General features: G+C 38.4%; 1 protein-coding gene across 8 annotated transcripts in view; it reads left to right on the top strand.

Annotated features, from left to right (window-relative positions):
* Window positions 1-21,054, top strand: part of PTPN13 (protein tyrosine phosphatase non-receptor type 13) — a 125,129-nt gene extending 104,075 nt beyond the window's left edge. For 6 of the 8 annotated variants that reach the window (XM_050327365.1, XM_050327367.1, XM_050327368.1 and 3 more), the window contains 21 exons: window positions 188-341; window positions 1,213-1,427; window positions 1,518-1,616; window positions 3,280-3,632; window positions 3,830-4,004; window positions 5,210-5,368; window positions 5,580-5,751; window positions 5,853-6,063; window positions 7,708-7,778; window positions 9,453-9,514; window positions 10,184-10,340; window positions 10,661-10,837; window positions 12,112-12,191; window positions 13,552-13,607; window positions 14,706-14,809; window positions 16,073-16,221; window positions 16,811-16,901; window positions 17,560-17,897; window positions 18,421-18,636; window positions 19,619-19,681; window positions 20,670-21,054. In XM_050327365.1, the coding sequence (XP_050183322.1) occupies window positions 188-341; window positions 1,213-1,427; window positions 1,518-1,616; window positions 3,280-3,632; window positions 3,830-4,004; window positions 5,210-5,368; window positions 5,580-5,751; window positions 5,853-6,063; window positions 7,708-7,778; window positions 9,453-9,514; window positions 10,184-10,340; window positions 10,661-10,837; window positions 12,112-12,191; window positions 13,552-13,607; window positions 14,706-14,809; window positions 16,073-16,221; window positions 16,811-16,901; window positions 17,560-17,897; window positions 18,421-18,636; window positions 19,619-19,681; window positions 20,670-20,750 (3,183 nt within the window). In that variant the 3' untranslated portion in view covers window positions 20,751-21,054. The remainder of the gene's footprint in view (window positions 1-187; window positions 342-1,212; window positions 1,428-1,517; window positions 1,617-3,279; window positions 3,633-3,829; window positions 4,005-5,209; window positions 5,369-5,579; window positions 5,752-5,852; window positions 6,064-7,707; window positions 7,779-9,452; window positions 9,515-10,183; window positions 10,341-10,660; window positions 10,838-12,111; window positions 12,192-13,551; window positions 13,608-14,705; window positions 14,810-16,072; window positions 16,222-16,810; window positions 16,902-17,559; window positions 17,898-18,420; window positions 18,637-19,618; window positions 19,682-20,669) is intronic. The other 2 variants (XM_050327371.1, XM_050327370.1) reach the window with 2 other exon arrangements.
* Window positions 21,055-24,173: the final 3,119 nt, after the last annotated feature.

The following is a 24,173-nucleotide window of genomic DNA, read 5'->3' as shown; positions in this document are numbered from 1 at the left end:
TTAGTGTATTTTAGAGGTTGTCACTTAACAGCCCTTAAAATAAGGAACAAATGGAGAATATATTGGGAGAGGACTGTTTATAAAATTTGCTGCTTTAAAACTTAAGAGTGGCAAATTAGAATAAAACACGTACTGTGCTATCTCCCTGACTGTTTCCATTTAACTGGAAAATGTTTTATCTCTTTAGGTGGTGCATCTGCTGTTGGAAAAAGGTCAGCTTTCAGGGGCCAAGGCTCGTGCTCCAGTAACAACACAGTGCACACCTCCAAATCAGTATGAGCCACAGGAGAAGCCAGCAACGGAATCTACAAATGCCAAAGATTACAGCTTTGTCACTGCAGGTCAGGTCTCATGGAACAATTGTGTTAGCTGTCAAAGCATCCTTTAGTTTTCATAATATTTTTCTTCAATTCTTAGAACACCAGGAGATGGAGCTGGTAGGAATGTATACTAGACTCCTGCACATAATGCAGTCTCTTCCTTTGTGCTGTTGCATTTCTTTTATAGATTGCCTTTCACATCTTGGTTACTTTGTTTAGTTGCTATTGGATGTTCGCTCTCTCATTGTTTCTTGTTGTTTTCCAATTTCATAATCTTACATGCCAAGTCTGTAGCAAGGTTGGAGTAAGGGGGGTGCTGCTGTATTTGATGCTGCTAAGGAGTGCCACGAGGTGGTTAAGGTACTTGTACATAATTGAAAGCTTCTATAGGTCCTGCAGTTCCTGAGAGAAGACATCAAGAGCTACATGAAGAGACAAGGGATTTGTGTAGCTGACTAGAGGTTGACACATTTCAGCCTCTTCTGCTGGTGACTTGTGAAAGTGAAGGGAAGCCTACCCAGATGGTGGAACCACTGCAGATACCTTTGTGTCTTCTTGCATGGAATTTATCGTGTCTACCAGACCAGAAAGGTTGTGTCACTCTGGGCTTTAAAAGGCTCCTTAGTAGACTTCCTGTGGAATATCACTCTGGAGACACTCTGCCTTTCTGTATATTGATGTTGTCAGGGCATGCAAGCAGATTGAGAAGTCATGATCAGCTTTTTTGTCCTCTTTACCTTGGAGGGATCTTTTAGACAACACTTTTGTTCAATAAAGTGAGCGACTCCCATGAGGGAAGATTGCATATTGTCATGTCTGGAATAAGAGCACCAGACACTTTCTTCATGGCCAGTGTGCTGTAGGAAATAATAAGTTAATGTTTCTTTTGCAGAGAACACATTTGAGGTGAAGCTGTTGAAGAATAGCTCAGGTCTTGGGTTCAGTTTCTGCCGTGAAGATAACCTTACTTCAGAGCAACTGGGGTCAACTATTGTGAGGGTGAAAAAACTCTTCCCTGGGCAACCTGCTGCAGAAAGTGGGCAAATAGAGATTGGGGATGTCATTCTGAAAGTGAATGGAGCATCGTTAAAGGGTTTATCCCAGCAGGTTTGTATCTTTAGTAGTGACACTCATATTGTGGTAGTCCTGCAAGTCTTGGTGGGGCTGTGTCTAACAGTGAATCCGCTGTGGCCATAGGAAGTCATCTCTGCTCTGAGGGGAACGTCTCCAGAAGTCTCTCTTCTCCTTTGTCGGCCACCATCTGGAATACTACCAGACATTGATCCTTCATTGTTGGTAAGGTGTATGGCATATGTTTGGGGTTTTTTTTTAATTAATTGCTATTTAAGGTCCATTTATTAGATCTGGTGGCTGGGTTAGTTAAATGCAAGAGATGCAGATGGAAAAGTGGGGAGGGTGCTCACAGAGATGTGGTTCTTAGAGTGAATCCCTTAGGAGTGCACTAAGCATTTTGTGAAAATGTGAAAGGAATACATGGCTTTAATAATTTTTTTCCTCCATTTTTGTGTCTTAAGGGAAATTGGCTTAATACACTGTTTCTGTGGCAGAGATTTCTTTGCAGCCTAGTGGTTTGAACTTGGTATCAAACAGAAATTGGATATTTCTGTGATTCTGTGAAGGATATTGTGCAAAGCACTGGTTTGTCTGGTGTTGATGCATGTAAAAACAGGAAAAAGGTTGCCATATTTACTTGAAACTAGTGGTGTCCCCAAAGAATATTTTCAATATGTTCCAATAAGTAAATTGAAAGAACAGAAGACCATTTTAGGATACTTTGAAGGAGTGGAACTTAAATGTGTTTCAACAAAAAAGAATGTAGGAGACAATTTATCTGAAAATCAGGCTTTCCATAATACAGGAAAGTCTAAAACTAATGGAGACAAGTCTTCAGTTTCAGTTCCCCAGGGAAGTGGCCACAGTACCGAGCCTACCAGAGTTCAAGAAGTGTTTGGAGAATACTCTCAGACACATGATGTGATTCTTGGGGTTGTCCTGTGCAGGGCCAGAAGCTGAACTTTGATGATTCTTGTGGGTCCCTTACGTCTCAGGATATTCTATGATTCTTTGATTCTAAGTTATTTTAATATTATTTTCAAAAAATAGAAATAACTCAAATCTGATGAGAGAAACTTAAATGTACAAATACAAATTTAAGTGAAGTTAAAATTTAAGTGAGAGGTAAGCAACTGAAAAAACAAATAATACAAATAACTACTCCTGTGATAAACCTATTTGTAGCATGGAATAACTTTTATAAAACAGTGCATATATTAAAAGAAGAGGAAAGCCAGTGAACAAATGAAAATTTTTGTTTATAACTTTATCATAGATTGGTGTGTTAATGAACACAAGTATTTGGCCATAAAAGCCTAAATGAAGCTTTTAAATTTTGTCTGTCTGCTAGCTGACATCATTCTTGGGAATACATGGTTATTGGTAAAATTGTTCTTCATTTGCATGGGAGTTAATAACTGGGTTAACAGTTGCCATTTGGCATAAATTATCTTAGGTTTTGTAGTGTGTTGTGTAGTTTTTTGGTTGAAAGCCCCCTTGTTTCTCTCCTGTGTGAGATTGGTTTGAATTCAGTTGCTCTGTGTTAGCATTGTGATCTGGTTGGAAGGGATTTCATGGTAGTTGCCTAGAGGACTGTTGGGCATAGCATCTGTCAGTAGGCTTTCTGAAGGTAAAGCCAGGAGTGTATTTGTTTTCTTAGATGAATTTTCTAATTCTGAGCAGTATATATTTCAAAATTTTGCACCTTGTGTCTTGGTCGAGTTGCACTGAACTTGGTGAAACTGTTATGTTTACACAACTGAGTAAACATCTAAATGAAAGTAGCCATTGACTACTTGTTTTTGGTAATTTTATGCAGTCTTTGAAACTTTCTTTTGTCATCAAAACTGGATTATGATGAATTCAATGTTTCTGCTCTCTGTAGACACCCATCCATTCACCCCAACAAGTATTTCCAGAGGTCAGCAGAGAAGGTCCATCAAATGGAGAACAAGGTGACAGCTCAGATGAAAATGAAAGTACTGATCTGAGCAAGAAAAGGCTAAAATCTCCATCTAAAAGAGACAGCTACAGTGACAGCAGCAGAAGTGGTGATGAGGAGGTGATAGACTCAGCAGCACAGGTGGACCTTTGCTGGAGTTCTGCACTGTACCAGAGCTCAGGTGAAGCTGAGACACAGACACAAAGCCAGTATGAGGCACACGGTGGGCAGGAGGCTGTTCGTACCATCCTGTATCCTGATCAAGAGGTCTCTAGCAAGGCGGAGCTTGAGGACAGGTATGCTGTTGGTAATGATCCTCATAATATTCCAGAAATGTTTACAAAAACATTTTATTGGACCTATTCATGGAAACACTTTTCTTTTGTTTTGCTTTTTAAATCTGCGTAAAGTCCATATTGGTCCATATATTAATTTATGAGTCACAGCCATGTTGTACTTATTTTTGTTTGGTTTTTTCCTGGTTTATTTGTAGTAATATGCCATTGGATTTGCCAGTGATCCCAACCTGTAGAACTGTACCTGATGTTACCTCGTCCATTTTAATAAATGACTCTTATGCTACTCCTGTCTCTGAGCTGACTCCACACCTGGGAGCAATGGATTCATTACTCACCCAGCTGGAAAAAAATGCTGAAGAATACGAACCAGTAATTTCCTATTTCTGTCTTTCAGTAGCATAGATTATACTTCTGTGGTCAGGTAGAAGCTGTCTAGATAGAAGCTGAGCTCATTAATTTACAAATGGGATAGTTGCAGGTTATACTGTGCTAGGCATGTGCCATTTGTAACTAGTGAACTGCAGCTGCTCATGCAGTGTCTGCAGGCATTTTCTCTCTGGGCACTGAGTTGGTACATTTCCCTCTGTGAATGTGGAGGCATCCATGTGTACATTGGTAGATATGTATGTGGCTATTTCATGCATCATTTCATCCTGGAAACCTTGGCATTAAATATTTACCTACATCTAAACCACATACTCAGGAAGCTGAAGGGGCAGGTATCTTGCTTCTGCACTTCTAGTTTTCTGGGTGGTTGTTTAGCGATCAGAGAATAAATTTGGGCAGCAAGGACATCAGTAGACCCTGTTCTTTACTGCATTTATAACTATGAATCTCAAAGACTTTCTGCTCTGTTGCAGAATGCAGCATGTTTTTGAGGCTCTTTAGGGATAGCTTCTTGCCACCCCAGAAGTGTCTTATGTATCAGAAGGGACTTTTGCTTCCATATCCTCACATAACCTATTTAAAGATTGAAAAAAAAATAAAATTAAGCCTTGATATACCTCAATTGTGAAGGTCTTCCAGGTTATGGAGCTATTCTAGCTTATACTCCATTTTGACAAGAAACAAATTGTATTTTTCTTAGTCCCTTCTTCAGAACTTTTTCTCAAACCTTCCTGATGCTCTGTGATTTTTTTTTTAATGGAAATAAGGCAGATCCTTATCTTTCAAATCAAAATTAATGCCAATTAAAATAGGCCAAAAATGCCCATATGTTTAGTTCCAAGATAAGCTATAGTATTGTATCTCACTATAGGAGATAGTTCACTGTAGGAATGTTCACTTACTTTGTTCTGAATACTTCCTGCTGTGTTATTTAAAAACACAGAGCCTTTTTTATATATGGAACTAGCTGAAGGTAAAATAAGGTGGCAGTTTTGACATGAGCCTTCACAGTTTTTTTTAAATCGTAGGCCTTTGGCCCAAGGTTAGCTCCACACAAAACATTGTTTGGTTCTGTCATTTAAATCAATAGGTAAATCAGTTGTCTGTTTCTAACCGTTTTAAATTCAGTAAAACGTTCATGTTGCTTCTGACTGTCTGCATAGTAAAGTGCTGTTTTCTTCCCCTAGGAGGTAGAGCTCCGAGTCACTATGACAAAGTCAGAAAAGGGTAGTCTGGGTTTTACAGTGACCAAAGGTAATGATAATGTTGGCTGCTACATTCATGACATTGTTCAGGATCCTGCCAAAAGTGATGGGAGACTACGCCCTGGAGACCGACTGATAAAAGTGAGAGAATAATGTTTTCAGATAGAGGGATTGCATGAAAAGGACAACTTTTGAGTAAAAAAAAAAAAAAATTAAATGTGGTTAGGGAGCTAAGGCATGCACCTTCTGAGAGGCATAATTTATAGCAATTGATGAACAGCAGTAAATGCTTCCTCAGTAGTCCTGTCTTACTTGGAACCTAACAAGATCTCTGTTGCTTTTATTTTTGCAGGTTAATGACATCGATGTCACTAACATGAGCCATACTGATGCAGTAAACTTCCTCCGTGCTGCCCCAAGGACTGTGAGATTAGTACTAGGCCGTGTTTTGGAGTTACCAAAGATGCCAGTGTTGCCTCATTTACTGCCTGATATTACACTGCTTTGCCATAAGGAGGAGCTAGGTAACACACAATTACAGTTTTTTGACCTAAAGCAAAACTATCCCATTCAGATACAAAGAAAGCTTGATTTGTTCCCCCCCACCCCTTCTTTTCCTGCAAAGGTTTGTTGTTATCAGGAGGTCATGACAGCCTTTATCAACTTGTGTATATTAGTGACATTATTCCCAAATCGGTTGCTGCCAGAGATGAGAGTCTCCATGTACTAGATATTATCCATTACATTAATGGAGTAAGCACACAGGGAATGACTCTGAAAGAAGCCAGAAGAATGCTGGAAACATACCTTCCAAAAGTGGTGCTCAAAGCAACCAGGTATGTTTTGGAAGCAAATGCTTCCCTGTAGGTTTTACTTTTCTTGCATGATTGTATGAGTATATGGGTAAAACATGTTCCTGGTATGACAGGAAATTCACCACAGTGATACTAGGTGGCATGTTACTGAGGACTGATGCCACAGAAAGGATCTGTATGTTCACTGTTTTTTGTTTTAGTGGAGCAGAAGGGTACTTGGTACTTGCTGTGCTGTGTGTTTCTTGGGAACACAAGGCTGTATCCAGCTGTGAACTACAAGTGTTCAAACAGACCCTCTGCCCTTGGGTCACAACAACCCTCTGCAGCGCTACAGGCTGGGGGAAGACTGGCTGGAAAGTGGCCCAGTGGAAAAGGGCCTGGGGGTGCTGGTTGACAGCAGCTGAATGTGAGCCATCAGTGCCCAGATGGCCAAGGCCAATGGCATCCTGGTGTGTATGAAAAAGTGTGGCCAGCGGGACCAGGGAAGTCATTGTACCTCTGTACGCAGCACTAGTGAGGCCACACCTCAAGGGCTGTGTCCAGTTCTGGGACTTCACTTCAAAAAAGACATCGAGGTGCTGGAGCAAGTCCAGAGAAGGGCAATGGAGCTGGTGAAGGGTTTAGAGAGTAAGTCCTGTGGCAGGCATCTGATGGAACTGGGGTTGTTTAGTGTGGAGAAAAGGAGGCTCAGGCCTTGTCACTATCTACCTGAAAGAAGGTTACAGCAAGGTGGGAGTTGGCCTCTTCTCCCAGGAAGCTAGTGACAGGACACAAGGAAATGGCCTCAAGCTGTGCCAGAGGAGATTCAGGTTGGACATTGGGAAGAATTTTTTCACTGAAAAGGTGGTTAAACATTGAAATGGACTGCCCAGGGAGGTGGTGGAGTCACCATTCATAAGCATTCAAAAAACAACTGGACATGGTACTTAGTGCTGTGGTTTAGTGGCCAAGGTGGTGTTCTGTTGAAGGTTGGACTTGATGATCTTGGAGTACTCTTCCAACCTTAATGATTCTATGAAAATGCCATTTTAAAAATATGAAAATGATTATACAAATACTCCCTTTTCTTAAAACTGCTACTGAGACTTCTGTAATCATAAAAATGTGATGAAATGTTGGTTTGTGCTTAAATAGTTCTACTATCACATGATTGTCCCAGCACACTGATGAATGTCAAAACCCTGTGGCACAGCTCCTAGTATGCCACTGTGTTTTCACTGACCCCTGCTATTCTTTTATGGCAACAGTGTAAAAAACCTCTCTACGTTACTCTGCTTTAATATTTACCTGAAACTGAAACATCTACTTCATCTTTTTAAAGTCTTCCAGCCATGCCTGCTGTTCTTTGCTTCTACTCTCCCTTTCTCTTTCCCACTGTGTTTTATCCCAGAAAGGGAAGGAGTTGCAAAGTCCTGAGTCTTTCTGTCAGTATCTAGAAGGAAAGTCAAATTCTTATGAACTCTTTATTGCTCCTTGAAGTAGGAAATTACCTAGCTACCACTGCTTAATCTCTGTCACTGAATATCCTAAGTATTCCAAAACTGTTATAATAAAAAACATGATTAACAGTTTTACCAGTAGTACTATTTACATCCATATGTGATGATTACCATGACTTATTTATTTTTTTTTAATAAAGATTTCTGTAAATATTTCTTTTCTTAGAGATGGTCATGCAGTGGTCCCAAAATCCAAAAGCCCCAGTAACTCAAATCCATGGCCAGTGAAAGCTAATGGTAAGATCTGTGTTCTTACTCATTGCAAGTGAAATGCATGTGTTTATAAAAATGAAGGAACTGCTACGGGCCTTATGATAATATCATAGTCCAACTTACTGTGATCAGCTCCAACAGCTGCTTACTTGATCTTTCTTTTAAAACCTACGTGAAAAGAGATTCAACAATATGATTCCATTTCTCATGTAGTTTAGAAGTTCTCTCTAGTATCAAGCCTAAGTTTTTCAAGGAGTTAAAATAACACAATCAGTTGATTATCATAATTGTTATTAATTGTTGATGTTGTTTCCTCTGTTCAGACATAAAAATACCAATTTGTTACCTTGGAAAAGGCTTCAAGTTTCTTGTTCACTTTCTTAGATTCAGGGTCCTTTACCTCCTACATTTCTGTGCAGAACAACTGCTTATGCAGTTATCTACCATCTCAAGCATTTGCTTTTTCTTTGAAATGTGGCCCTTAGCATTTGTCTTGATTCACTGTAGTCTTGCTTTTCGTGCTCCCTTTAGTGTATCTTGATAACTTGGAGTACTGATCTCACTTGATGAAATTATTGCAACTCTTACAGTAGTGTTGTTCCCATATTTACCAAGTATGCTACTCATTTTATTTCAATAAACGTAGTCAAGATATTCATTAGGAGCAAATCCTCTAACCAAATCTTGAAAGATCCCACGTAAAACCCCCTTCCTGTAGATGACTTGTCATCTATAGGTCATGATGAGATGTAAGGTTACTCTCAGTCTTCATTTATTTCATCTACAGGTTCCTTCATTTATAAAAACATAAAGTATATGAAGATCCAGAACTTCACTAGTAGCTGGGTATATATCATCTACTGCTTCACCTTGGTCTTATTTGTAATACTAGTAATGGTACCTCTAGGGTAGGCAGCAGTCTCTGACATCAGTGTCACTCTTCTTTACCTAGAAGGGAAAGGTACCTTTGAACAAAGACCCAGGTGTCAGATGATGTTTTTTTTAAAAAGTGTAGTCACTGACAGGTGGGGTTGTATTTTGTACATTTCAAGGGAAAGGGAATTAACCCTGTTCCCAAAGGTGCGTGTTTCCACGTACTTCGTTAAAATATTTATCAACATTTCTCTTTGCTTAGAGTTACTCGTGTTAGCATTCATGCTTTCTGATCCCATTAAATATAACATTCAAAAAGCATTCTGAAGTATAGTCAATCAGATGTATGTTTGGCAGCGCCCAGAAACCAGGCAGGCAGAAATGCTGCTCACATCATAATAATAATAATAATGGCCAGTCTTCGCGAGCGAAGATCCGGGGAAGGTCTTTCCACCTTCCAGCCTGCGCATTGGATTTTTTAGGTGAGACACAGTGTGCGTGGAACTGAGCCCACCCTTTAATCCTAAGGTTCATCTGCCGGGGCCAAGCGAGCTTGGACAGTGGCAGTGAGGTCCTTAGGACGGAGGTGGGTTGCCTTTAAGGGCTAACGAGCCCCACCTGCCCGGGAGTGGCCCTGACCGGGAATCGAACCCGGGTCTCCGCGGTGATAGCGCGGCGCCTTTACCACTAGACCACCAGGGGCTCACTCACATCATAACATAATATTAAATACCTTGTTTCTTTCATAAAATAATTGATGGGAAATGATTTAGTGTCTGTGAAAAGTTGCTGTGAGGTTGCTGTTTTTTACCCATTTTTGTTTAGGCTGTTCCTGTGGTGATCCCTGTGATAAAACAGTAAAGACAATTGATGCTTACGGGTCCAAGGTAACTATTCCTCTGTTGTACCTATTGTCGTTAACCAGAGAAAAGAATCTACTTTACACACTTTAAAAAAAAATAATTAATTAATTAAACAGTCCATTAATCAAAGTATGCAAACCCACTATTGTCAATTGATACAAATAAGCAGGGATTGTAATAAATATGCAAGTTTTTTAGATTGATCTGCTCTTTCTTTGGGATGGCTTTATTGAAAGACAAGTGGTCATATGAGAATGATGCTAGGCTATGATCTAGAAAACTCCATTCAGCCCACAGTTTCTGCAGATGCTTGCATGTTACATTTGCTGGGTGGTTTTCTTTTCTCCCCTTATTTTTTTCTGAGAAATGCTGTGTTTTGGGACCAAAAGTATGTTTTATAGAGGTTATAATATTGTTAAACACTATTATGTGTCCTCTTGTAGAAGCTGCTTCTTCATCGAGACATATTTTTTTCTCATTGTGCTTTAAAATCTTTTTATTTCCTCTTTTCATATCAAACATTAACACACCTAAAAGCTTCCCACCCATCACCCAGCTATCTCAGATAACAATATAATATGAATAGGGGGTTTTATTTTTTGCTGAGAAGATAACTTTTTAATGGTTGGTTTCTACTTCATCAAACTGTCAGACTCTTTAAAAGCTAATTTGAACTGTTCTTTGCTTTCTTAGATAAATGGCAATGGCATCCTAGGACCTTCTCAGGGAAATACAGAAAACAATATCCATCACATGAAGGGACTAATGAACCTCTCAGGATCAGGAGATGCACCTTCCCTAGGGCTTACCAATCAGATGTCAGATTTTTCTAAACACATGGACAAATCAGGTAAGAGGAGGTGAAATGGGAACAGTATTATTCTGTCTTTAGTGTACAAGAGAATCACGACATTGTTGAATACACTGAAATAAGTCAATGTTAGGCTGGCAGTCAATTTTGGAAGATCATCACCAAGTTGTGTACTTTGCTTTAGAGGATTAGTCGATACTGCAAGTAGATTTATGGGAATTGGATTCTATCTTAGGGAGAAATGAAGGCAAGCCATGATAACATCTAGAGATAATGCTGTGGTGCCTGCCCTTTTATTTTTTTCCCCCCAAGCCATCCTATATTGGGAAAACTTGTAATTTTATACTGTTTTTCTTCAGGAACAGAGATTCCAGATGATGAATATTATGATGAGGATGATCACAATGAAGTTGTCCAATATCTGCTGGATGTTGTAGATGAGGAAGCCCAGAACCTCTTAAATTGTAATAATGCAACTTCAGAGGCTCAGAGTCTTCTGCATCTCAAGAAGGCTGCATCAGAAGATCATCTACTAGGTAACATGAACCATTAAAAAAAGCATATAATTAACAGCAAAACACTTTGTGAAAGAAGGTGCCAAGTAAGTAGTTGATTTGTCAACAGGGAGAGTTGACATTGAATTGATGTGTGACCTCAAAAGTTTCAGAAGTTGAAAACAAATAATTGCTTGATTCACATGCAACTCAATGAATCAGGGTCTGTTTTGATAAATCTGGATTTTGCTTTAAGTAGTCTGGGAAAATGAGTCCAATTCTGGCATTCTTGTCTCTTGAGTGAAATTCATATTGTTTAGGTACCTGGTCCTGCCACTACAGTTGTGTTGGAATGCTGAAGCATTTCAACATTTCATTAATAGCAGATGGCACAACTTGGAAACTTGTTGAGATCTCTCAAAACCAAACAATTTTCCAACCTGATTTGTTTCTTTTAGAAAGACTGGGGTTTATTTCAGTACCTACTTCTGTCTGTAAACCTTTCTCTTCCTTCATTCCATGTCCTCAACTCCACTTGTTATTAGCTGAAATTTAGTGAGGAGTAGGATTTGTAGTTCTTTTGTGGTATCACACTATGTATGCATCCTCCAAAAATTCAAGTGAGATGCTTGCTACTTATGTAAAGATTGCTTCCAAAATTCAAGATACACCTTCTAAAATTATAATTTTTTCAGCACTTTCAATGCACCTCAAGATCGTTGGGTTATTGCCATTGGTTATTACAGTGGAAATTGGGGATTACTGAGGTTCTGGCCTTGATAGAATATCACTGGAGTTCCAGCACTTCCAATTTTTTGTAGCTGGCATCTGTCCTTTGCAACTGAAGATGAACTGAATCCATAAGATACAGCAGAGGAGTGCTACAGCAGCAGACAGATACAAGTCAGATTTTATCTGGCACATAGAATCCTGGTTTAGATCTACTCCTGGTCCAAAAGAATTGAAGAAAAATCTGTTGACATGAGAATATGATAACTTACTAGTACCAGCCTGTGCATCCATTTATGCTGTGACACAGATATTCTCTTAGCTGTGCAAACAGCCTCACATACCTTGACAGCTGTTCCAGTTATAAAATAAAGGAGCCTAAAATCTGATTATCCTGTACAGTAAGAGCTCTTTTCCAGCATGCTGGTAGCAAAGGGACTTAAAAAATGTTTCTTGGTTATTCTGGTACCTGTACTCCCTGTGTAGTGCCAGACAGGTGTTAACAGGATTCACATCTGTGAGGGGGTGGCTCCTGGGCATCTTTTGGTGGTATGTTTGTGCTGGATCTTGATTTTCTTGTTCAGTAGAGATGAATGGAAAGGTGACAGAAGATAAGTCTGAAGACACAGACTGTGATGGGTCATCTTTACCTGAAGATTTTTCAGAGGTAGGATGGCAAGAAGCTGTCAGACATTTGCTGATTTTGGTTTCTCAGACACTCTTTGAATTTATTTCCCTTATCAGGAATAGAATTTGTGGAAATAACTTTATATGTCTTTTAAGTTAGAACATCATTGTCAGTAGTAGCCTTAACTGGTGTACAAACATTTATTTTTTAGGTAGCATATGATTGTCATAAATTAACTATATAAAAGAACAAAGCATATAGTTATTTTACACTGTCATATAAAGTCCGTTGTGCCTTTTGCAACCGGACTTGTCTATCTCACATTGGCCTTTTTAACCATCAGCACCCTTGTAGCAAGCATGGGTAGAGCCCTTCTCAAATCTTCCTTCACGAAGCCTAGCCATGATAATGATTTTGATGATAAAGTCCAGCAGCTTTTTTTTTTTTTTTCTACAAGAGTGGTAATAAACTACCTTGTTAATATTGCTTCAGGCATTTAATCTAAGATTTCATTGATTCCTGCTCAAAGAAGGGAAGCAGTCACAATGAATGCTGTGTAAACTTCAGTGTCCAAAATGTATATTTGAAATTTCTTCTACTGTTTTTTGCTAGGATAAGTTCATTAGCTTGAATAGCTTCTATGTGTGATTTACCCTAGAGTATTGTCTGTCCTGTTTTATGTCAATCACTAGATGCATAGGTTTTGTCTCATGTTTCAAATCAGCAGAACTCTGTCTTTCCAGCATATCCTTACTGTTGCTTGCAGCTTTCTGTCCAGTTAGTAGAGCTGAAAATCAAATCAGGAATCTGACTCAATGTCAGTGTGCTCTAGGAGAGCCATGAGTAAAATTCTCTGAGTATGGCAGTGGAAACTTGCGAGTTGGCCTAAGAAGTATAAATTGTTTTGTGGTATTTTTCTTGAAAGAGGAAAAGACTCTTCTGAGTGCTCATGTCTATTGAGGAATGTATAATGGGAGTATGTGTCATGTAGAGGTCAAGCCCTGTTCTATTCTGTATGGGAATTGTGGCTTGACTGGAGGCAGTTTTCACTATCAAAATCATCTCATAAAGGATTTTTAAGTGTTGAAACCAAAAAAAGTCAAGTTAGATGACTCTAATGTAGATGACTCTAATGCTGCTGTGAGTCAGGATTGATTTTAACATAGTTTTTTTGCCTTGTTACAGCACAGTATTTTTCCAAGTGCTTAGTGTTCTCATCCTCTGTTATTTTGGGTTAATGAAATGTCTAAAAGAGGGATGTCTTTCATTATGTGCTGCTTTGAACTTAGTACCATTCCGAAATAGTTAATTGTTAATTGTTGTTAATTGTTTAAAATTTTCAGTGGGTGAATGTTGTAATTATGCCCTTTAATGTGTTTTGAAATATTTCTTCTACTAGCCCACTCATGTAAATGGTTGTGAAGACGATTGTGAAGTAAAAGCTGTGCCAGAGAGGTAAGATTTCTGTTCCAGTGTTACTTGAAAGCAAACCTATGGAGTCTGAAAACCTGAAGTGGAATATGTTATAATAACAGAAAAACAGCAACAACAAAAAAACGACAAACCACCCCCAAAACGAAACAAACCCAATAAAATATCTGTGCAATGTCTTGTTGAATTGTTCTCTGTCTATTCCTTATTTGAAAGGTAATAATTTGCCTGAATACTAGTCAGCTTTGTGGTTTTCTATGCCTTAGTTTTACTTGTTACTTTGATACATGGTTATAGCTAATAACTGGACTGTGTTCAGATGTCTTCAAATAACATAACTTGCATTGTACTAAGTACTTGATACTTGTATATGAAGAAAACATTCAAACAATGTTGTCTTTAGTTCAAATCTGTATAAGCTTCATTAGTGTTACTTCTTCTGGTTTTAGAGCACTGTAACTCAACTGTATAGTTCCACTGGTCCATCAGTTCCTATTGGGTGCCTGGGGCTTCTTTGTTTTACATGGAATACTAAGAATATAGCTGGCCAAGTTACTATTTGTCCCTTTGAGCCACTTTGAACTGTAGAAATTCCCAAAATTGTTTTTCTTTGTGAAATAATTTTAGTCCTTAGTGTGAGCAAAATTTTAGTCAAAGTTTTAATGCTTTATGTTTTTAACTTTGTGGGAAGTTTTGGATTGAAACTTGGCACAAGGAGTGACATTATGAGCTCAAATACTTATCAAATACATTTATCACTATCTGCAGCAAAGCTAGAAAACTTGCAATTGAAAATAGATGTTCTAGTGTGTAGGTACTGAATTATATGAAATATGCAAATCTGTTATTGGATGTTATTTAATTGCTTAGCCTTTGAAAAGTTATTACTAGAGTCGTGTATTCCCGGTTCTTTTTCCACTGTTACTTTTTTTAGGTCCCCTCTGAGGATGTAAAAAAAAAAAAGAAAAAAAAAGAGTTAGGTTTTTGAGATCACTTGTATGGGTCTAGTCCAGAAATACTTGTAGCTATAAATTACCTTCTGGTGACCTTTTTTACTAGATTGCAAATGTGTTGGTTATTTCTAAGTGTTCTTTCTTACATCCGTACTTTGTTTTCTTACAGATCTCCTCCACAACCCTCCTTGAGCGAAGCAGATGATGATGAAATCACATGGGGAAGTGATGAACTGCCGATTGAATCAGTCAGCCAAGAACGTGTAAATAAAGGCAAGAACATTTAGCAAATAATCAATAGAAAGCTGGGGATTACATTAAAGAGATGGAAGTAAATATTAAGGTGTTCTGCATATTGTTTTGATGGTGTAAAGGCAGGTATAATGGGAATTCGAACAGCTCCTGGAAAGGATCTCTACAGCTTTGAGTAATAAATGTATGAGAGTTAATGAGAACAAAAAGTGTTGGCAACTTTACATCTGTAGTTGTAGAAGAGTTGGAACCAGCTGAGATGCTTTCTTCCTTAGTATCTATTTGACAAAAGCTGTAACAATATAGATGTTTGACTGTGATCAGATTGATGCTTCACATACCAACTACTCCATGATCAAATTAGGCAATATTTTTTCTTTGTCTTGACTGTCATTCCTCCACTGCTGCTCAGTGTGGCAGAGTGTAACTTTGCTATTTGATATTTTTGGAAGAATCTAGTCTTCACCTTTTTGAGATGGCAATAGAAATGTCAGTTCCTGAAATTCATATACAGCAGCCCTTTGCATTCATTAAAAAAAAAAAAGGATAATCCATGTAACACTTCAGACAAAGTCACAGAATCACAGAATATGCTGACTTAAAGGGATCCACAAGGATCATTGAGTCCAACTCCTGGCCGTGCACAGGACCATCTCCAAGATTCATACTATGTGCCTGAGAGTATTGTCCAAACACTTCTTGAACTCTGTCAGACTTGGGGCTGTGACCACTTCCCTGGGGAGCCTGTCAGTAGATTTAGGACACTTTTAATTACAATGCCGGAGAGATTTTTGGTTTATTAATTTTGTTGTGCTTCAAAGAAGGACTGAAGGCCTGATGGAAGGCAAACTGTTTTGGGAAAAGTTGTCTTTCAAGTGATGTAAGATGTGTTATATACGTGTTGAGTATAAGTGCTGAAATCCAAGTCACAGGCTGTATTGTCTTAAGTGGACAGTTCTGAATTCATCCCTCTGTGCATTCATCAGTTTTTTAAGAACTTAGACTTAAAATGTATTTGAAGTTTGTTTTAATGTATGTACTGGAATTTCAGGAAAAAACTCCCTTTGGTTCCTGGATTCATCAGAGCTAATTTTGTCATGCTGGTCTTGTTAGTTAATTTGGTTTTGCCTCTGAAACTGAGAGGTATATTCTCTCAGGTGTATGGAGGCATTTGTAGTGCGGTGGTGAACAGCAACATACAAATCCAGCATTGTACTACAGCTTGTTTCCCTAGTTTTAGATATTTATTTATATGTATATCAATCAGTCTTGTTCTTCTGCTAGATTTCCCTCTAGTGACAAACGAAGAGATCTCTGCACTCCGAATTGTGAATGTGCTACCTGGAGGCAAGTACTCAGGAGCCAAATTGAAGTCAGTGATCAGGATGTTGCGTGGATTGCTGGAGCAGGGAGTCCCTTCTAAAGAGATTGAAGTGAGTAACTGCTTGTCCTTTAAAGTCCTTTTTTTCAGTATGAAACAAGGATAGAATGGCTGGATCGTCACTGCCTTGAATACCACAGCTCTTTAATTGGCAGCTCAAACGGGATGAAAAGAATTAATACCAAAGACTTCTATCCCTTCCCCCCTCTAGCTGCTGAGAGATAAGATTAGTTTGAATTCAATTCAATCCAAAAGTATGTTTATATCATTCTTGGTTCCAGTAAATTGCCAAGTGAATATGATGTTAGCAGGTATAGACAAAGTAAATAAAAGCTGTGAAATCTAACTGAATGTGAAACCAGTCTTTCCAAAGTCTTAAGTCAACCATGTTATATGATCTCTCTTTTGGGAAAATGAGATAAAATATTTACTGTACAGTAGGTGGGGGGTTTGTTTTGTTTTGTTTCATTTTCCTAGCTATGTAAAATTAGATTCCTTCCTACAACTGCATTATTTTAGATATCCACATTAGGATTTGATTTTTAATAATCCTCTTTGTTAATGACTTGATAATGTAACTGCTCCTAACACTTGTTACTGTTCAGTGTTTTCCTAATGCACATGTAATTTCTTCTTTACAGAACCTTCAGGAGTTAAAACCTCTGGATCAGTGTTTGATAGGACAAGCAAAGGAGAACAGGAAAAAGAACAGATATAAAAACATACTTCCTTGTAAGTCCTAACTGTTCTGAAGTTCACTGTTGATATCCTGTTACCACCTGTCTGGTCAGATGGATTGGATGTGGGATGATTTGATTCTCAATCCTAGTAGGAAAAAAATCAAAGCAAGCATTTATAAAGCAGTTTAAGATCAGTGAATAGTATATTATTGCATTGCGGTGTTAGGGATAGATGTTCACAGACTTTTCAGTTGTTTCAGCAGATCCTAAATGATGTATACATAGGGAACCAGACAAGATTTTTTCAGCTTTACCCGTATAAAATTGGAAAACGAGACATACTACTGTCAATAAATTTCCTGCCATAAAATGCTGTTTGTTAGGTGCAAGATCTGTTGAGAAGTAAGAACTGACAAAGGCTAGTTCTGAATGAGAAACATTAACCTCAGTTTTTCAGAGGTGTTGCAGTTCAAATCATGTATTCTACCTGTCTGCTGATTTGTATTCCTCCTCTAGACATCTTCTTTCTTCAAGGTACTGATTAGTATCCTAAATCAAGTATTAAAGTGATTTATTTTTTTAAGTAACATCTGAAAGCATCTGTGGAGATAAGTACTATGTGAGTGTGTAAAATTCTACATCTCTATTGTGTGAAGGTCTAATTATGTGCACACATAACATGAGGTCTTTTTATTGTGTGGGAATTGCAGATGACACCACTAGAGTACCTCTAGGGATTGAAGGTGGATACATCAATGCTAGCTTCATTCGCATGCCAGTGGGGAATGAGGAGTTTGTTTACATTGCATGCCAAGGACCTCTTCCTACTACTGTAGCAGATTTCTGGCAAATGGTTTGGGAACAAAACTGTACTGTGATTGCCATGATGACTCAGGAGGTTGAAGGAGAAAAGATAAAATGTCAGCGTTACTGGCCAGATGTCCTCAATAAAACCACCATGATAAATGACAAACTTCGCCTTGCTCTTGTGAGACATCAGCAGCTGAAGGGCTTTATCATTAGAGTGCTGGAGCTTGAAGAGATTCAGGTAAGTGAATCTAATTCTGCATGCTTAGAGTTTTTTTCTGGGTGTTGGCGTATTTATCCTTATACCTCTGGCTTGCCTGCTTTCAATTGCATTGCCTACATCAAGAGGTCAAACAGGGCTTCTCTTTGCCCAGTGAGCATGACTGGGCAATGCTTCCTCATTGCAGCTTGTGCTACTGTGTGACCTTTTAGTTGGGCAAAGAGATTATTTCATTATGTTAATGAGTCTCCAAATTTTGGCTTTCTTTGGCCACAGAAACATATGTAGGGATATGAAATTCACTAATAATTCAGTCTGGCTGGTTGATTTCTCTGTGTGATTGGCTCAGTCTGCACAGTGAACGTTATACTATTAAATTACTAACTATTTTGAGTTTAGCTTGTTCTTTCTCTTTTCTTATTGAATTACAGAACATCTTCTTTGGGCCGATCCCTTTCTTCTGAGACTTTTCTTTGGGAACTTTCTCTTTTCTTTTTATTCTTGCCACGTGCTGTATGTTGTTGTTGTTGTTTTTGTACCTCAGACAGGTGAAGTACGGCACATTTCCCACCTGAACTTCATCGCCTGGCCTGACCATGACACCCCTTCTCAGCCAGATGACCTGCTTACTTTCATCTCTTACATGCGGCACATCCACAAGTTGGGGCCCATTGTAACTCACTGCAGTGCAGGCATCGGGCGATCGGGGACCCTTATTTGTATAGACGTTGTTCTGGGGTTAATCAGCAGAGACCTCGATGTGAGTATTCAAAAGGATGGGCTCAGTTGTGCTTTAGACCTGCAGGAAGTATGTTTCATTGAAGCTATTCAGCTGTTTAAAGAATATGCCATACTTTTGGCAGTAGCACGCTAGCCATGTGTTAATGTATTATAAAGCAGGGTGTAAAACAGCAGTACCTATGAAATGTTTCTTCACTGATGACACCGGGGGAAAGAGCTCTAATATCCACTGGTTCTTGGGTTAGCTCAGGGGATCTTAAGTGGCTTGGGCAATTGATGGAAAAGTTAAAGTGCCTGCCTTACCTGACTGTGTGTACTCAGTGGAACTTTGATGTTAAATAGCACTGGGGCTGAACACTGCGGCACTCAGTCGTTCAGAGATCCATGGACTGTTTTAGGATAGCTAGAAGTCAACCAGAGTATCTTTTAGGCAACTGAACCAAAAATTCAGTGTACTACAAACATCTCAGATGAGAGTATGTAAATTAACTTCTCCAGCACAACCAGGGATATGCTTTCTAGGATGATCCACAGGAGGGTGCCAGCATCCTTATGTTTCTGTCCTTCAGCAGCCTGGTGTAGCAAATATTCTGGGGAACTTGTAGAAAAGATGAGCTATGGTCATGCTTAGCTCAGTGGTATTCCTAAGCACCCTCTAAATGTCTAGTACTTTATACATCTGGGAAAATAAAAAGAGTTTTGTTAGGTTGGACCAAGGGTCTCTATTTTCTGCACACTTATCTCCCAGTAAGAATAAGCAAGAGGACCTATGTACAGAGAAAGAAAACAAGAGAGGGATGGTGTCTGATGTAGGAGGGCCACATCCAGATTGCCCAGAGACAGCACATGCTGGTTTTCTACCAGACTGGCATAGACTGCAGTGAATTATTTGTTTCACTACTACTGCACCTGGTTCTATTCCTTGGCTTGATGCTGGGGATGTTTCTTTTCTATGCATCTATGTCTTTTTTGAGTTCTTAATTTGCTGCTTGTTTTGGTAGTTTGACATCTCAGACCTGGTGCGCACAATGCGTCTGCAGAGACACGGAATGGTTCAGACAGAGGTGAGTCTGGCTTCCAGGTGCACATTAAACCTGACGAGCCAGAGAAATTCCTGTGGTGCACACAGTGATTGTCTTTGTGCACTCTAATGCAATGTTTGTGCCACAAGAATTAAATTCGATGAGTACCAGTATGTATTTAACAGTTATAAACACATACCATTTTTAACATGCTATAATGTTTTGATCTGTGTTTTAAAAAAAATAATAGTTTTCATCTTCAAAAGCATGTGTTTATAGAGAAAGTCAGCTGACCTTTTATGGCTAAAAATTGCATTGCAAACTGAAGAGAAGGCCTAACTGTAGCTTTGAAAGTCATTGATACTACCCAAAATGTCTTGAAATCTGCTTAGTGGAGATATTCAACCTGAAGTTAAATGAATCTTTTAAGAAAAATCTAGATCTAGAACTAATTAACTTTACATTAGAGATGGTCATTAGAAGGTGTTGTTAAAATCCGCAGTTTTTGTTTGAATATGAAGGAATTATGAAGTCATAGTTTAAAAAAAACCCTGAAATAAAGCAACTATATTATCAGCCCCATCCCTACCTCACAGCCCAAAACATGTATTAGCCTCTACATCTGTATCACTGAGATTAAGATAAGAAGTTGCACTGTCTGAGTGCTGTTTTAGTTCGCATTGATGCAAGACCTTGAAATTCACTTGCTGTCTTCATTTCTACTTACGTACTTACTCTCCTTTAGGTGTTTTTGCTATGAAAGGAGGATAAACGTCCCATTTAAAAGTATATCTTTAGTGGCAGAGGAGTATCTGTATTTGTTTTAAGTTGAGGTTGCATATTTCTCACTGTGACCTTTTTGTTTGTTTGGGACCTTTTGTTTTCTTGGGGGGGGTATTATTATTATTGTTATTATTATTATTTGTTAGTAGAATAAGTATTGAAATCAAGTACTGTACAACTGTGAAGTGCATGTGAGAGCACTTAGGTGGTGCAAGCATTTTTTACATTTCTGTAATTTCCCTTGCAGGATCAGTACATTTTCTGCTATCAAGTTATCCTTTATGTCCTGAATCATCTCCAACATGAAGAACAACAGAGAGACAAATAAAATACTCAAACAGAAGCGCTCATAAAATAAGGAAGCAAGGAGGTCGAGAAGCTCTCCAGTGTTTTATTTGTTCTGCCAATAGTTTTCTAGTCCCTTTCTTCAGTTACTGTAAAATGTCTTTCTAGTCCCTTTCTTCAGTTACTGTCAAATGTTTTTTCTATAAAGTCTCTCCATTATTCCAATTACGGTATATAGTTACAAGGGAAAGAGATAGCTCATACAATACCACTAATGTTTTCAGCTCCATGGACACATATGTGAGATTTTTGTATAAGAATATTTAATAAAGCTGCATTTTTTTTTACAGCTTCCTTAATATGTCATAAAATACTGAAATAAAAATGTTTTAATTTAAAAAAAGAATTCAAGAAGAAGAAAAAAGTAATCTTATAGTACTTCCTGCAGTTCTGCAACTGTTTTGGGGTATTTTTTTCTTACGGCATGGGGGAGTGGGAGGGATGAAGGAGTATTTTTATCCTGGCAAACTTTATTACAAAGACATTTTACTAGTCTCTTTTGAAAGCTTGTATATGGCACAGATTTTTTGCCCTTTTAGTACTATTAGAGGGTATCTTGAAATCAACATTTAAGCTTTAAGGGATGCCTGTTAGCATAAGGATAATAGTGAATGTTAACTGTATCACAGTTAATAATGTTTACTTCATATAATTTCATGTATATATTTATATACTTTTACAAAAAAAATGCTGAATTATTGGGTTTCTAACCTTATAACTGATTACGCATCTCCACTCTGTAAATAAATAAAATACCTAATGTACACTTATCAGTGGGTCTGGGTAGATTTGTGTCCTTGTGACTGATTTTTTTTGGCCTTATGCAGCATCATTCATTGTGGATGCTGACCTTCTTAAGAGGTACAACAAAAGGCCTGGGCATATTGTAAATTTTCAGTATCCTTCTGTATCCATTTGAAAAAGTCACAGAACTGTGGGTTCCTTTCTGGAGAGTTTCCCCCCTATGTTGAAAAGAAGAGGATATTTTCCTTACCTCTTTGTTTTTCAGCATACCTGGGCACTGAGACCATATCACTTTTTTGGAGGGCTGTGTTTGTACTTGTTTGTACTACAGCAATGATCTGACATGATTACATGATTACATTGATCTGACAACAATGTAATCTACTCTGCAACAAGGTTTGAGGTGGGAGGCAGGATGTCTTGGTTCTAAGTAGCTCAGTGGCTTAGTGATACTGTAAACAGTCAAAACTGTTTTGAAAGGAAAATGGCATTTTAGGTTCTGTGGGAACTTTGAATGGTGAATAACTGCCATCAGCCAACACATCAGCCTCGTGTTTGAGCAGTATTCCTGTCCCAGTAACCCTTACCAGAACAGAAGCTTTTGACTTGTACTGTCAGGAAGGGTATAAGAGTGCTAATTTAACAGCATTCTGCACTGAAGTAGTGGAAATAAGGTTCAGAGGCTTGTGGTTATCCAAGGTTTTGACTCTTCAAGATAGTAGCTCACAGTGTTCCAGTGTCCCAAAACTGAAAATAATCACTGTCTTCCTTGGTTAATGATATTTTAGCTAGCAATAATATGACTTGAAAAAGGTTCTTTTCCTTTTTTACATGTCAAAATAATACTATGTTTTTTATTCCCCTTCAGCATAACAGCAAAACCGGGTGTTTTTCAGAGCAGCATAGTTTGAGGAAGGAAAATTATTTCTGTGTAGGTAAAAGCAGAGGCAAATTGACCAGCTGTGTTGACAGTGCGCTTATATGAAGGAGCTTTAAGTTGAAGGAAGATTTTTCAGGACTGCGGTTGTCAACAGGCGAAGTGAGTAAATGCGGTTAGTCGATACGCTGCTGCTGTTTTAACATAAATAGTGACTTCAGAGGATTTGGGCACGTCTGGTTTTTAGAAACAAAAAAAAAATGTTATGGTAACTAAAAAATATGGTTAAGGCAGTTGAATTCTTCTTTTAAATGTTTTGAGATAAGTGGCAAATAATGTAGAAACATGAACAGATTTTTGTATAGCGTGCTACATGAAACCAAGTACTGTAAAAACAATTTGCATCAGATTACAGCGTATGGAAAACACAAATCATAAAAAGTTCCATGATTTGCTGCTTGTCCTCGCAAATAGGATGATTTTTGGTATGGGATACCCAATTTCCTTTTAATGATAGGTGCACAGAAAAGCAGAGGATAATTAACTTCACCTAACTTCCTCATCCTCAGAAAAGGGACACACACATACACAAAGAGGGGAAAAAAAAAAAAAAAGAAAAAAAGGAAAGGAGACATGCAAAAACAAGAGACCCACACCAAACACCCCCCCTTTCAGTTTCTCAGATGATTACCCTTGGAACATGAATAAATAAACATAATTAGGGAATAAATAGACCTGTCTGTTCACCCTACTGATATTTAGGTATTGTACTGAACCACAATCCCCATCCTCGGATGTCCATCTGGGAAACCCAGCGACCCCTACTCACTTACTATTTTAATCATTTTAAAGGAACTGGGGATCTTGTGAAGCATAGCGTCTTTGAACAAAAAATGATTAATGCAGTTCTTCTATATCTACCTTCAATCTCTTTAGTCCATTTCTTTCCATCTGAAATCATCCTTCCCCATACCATCAGTATGCAGCTGAGAACGAGGTCAAACAGGAATAATATAGAGTTCCTACCCTGAAGTTTTCTTGGCCAAATTCCTGATTACCCTCGTCTATATGATAAAATAGATGGGTGGATCACAGTGGGAAGTATTCAGGTGTTCCAAGGAAGTCTGGCACGTGTGGTGAAAGGTGGCATTGGCCTCTCTTGAGAAGTGGTCTGAATTTCTTTGGGCTTTTGCCTCAACACTTAGGAGCTGGATATCTAATAAACACTGAATGTTCTGTAGTCTAACACTTGAGACACTGGGCACTGGAAGATTGTCTGTTTTCTGCTAAGCAGGTGGAACTTCTCGTCTGTTATACTTGATGTGGTCAGGTTGGTTTAAATAGACCCCACAGCTCAAAACTCATTACAAGAAAATGGATGTGCTTATGCAGTGCAATTGCTTAAATTTGGGTTCTGTGGGAAATCTTTTTGGAAATATGCACCAATGTTCATCTTTTTCTCTTTTTTCTCTCCGAAGGATTAGATTACCTAAAATCTTTGAAGAAATGAAAAGTAAAATGACTGAGAAGCCTAGTTTTTTGAATGGAAAAAATGCCGTGTGCTTTCTTGGTATGCTGACTATAAGGTTTGCAGCAGGAATAAAATCTCGAGTGACTTTTTTTCAGAACTGTGATGCTTTGTTGAGTAAGCATCCAGGACACGCTCCAGCTGAGAGGGGTTTTCCTTTTTATAGGTATCTGATTTTTAGCAGGAAGTTTACCAGACTAGGGAAAAAAAATGATATATAATTCATTATAGGCAGCCCCTGGTGGTCTACTGGTAAA

The sequence above is a fragment of the Myiozetetes cayanensis genome, unplaced genomic scaffold (assembly GCF_022539395.1).
Source record: "Myiozetetes cayanensis isolate MyiCay16 unplaced genomic scaffold, myiCay2020 scf33, whole genome shotgun sequence".
Classification (NCBI taxonomy): domain Eukaryota; kingdom Metazoa; phylum Chordata; class Aves; order Passeriformes; family Tyrannidae; genus Myiozetetes; species Myiozetetes cayanensis.
This window is presented reverse-complemented; position numbering and strand designations above follow the sequence as displayed.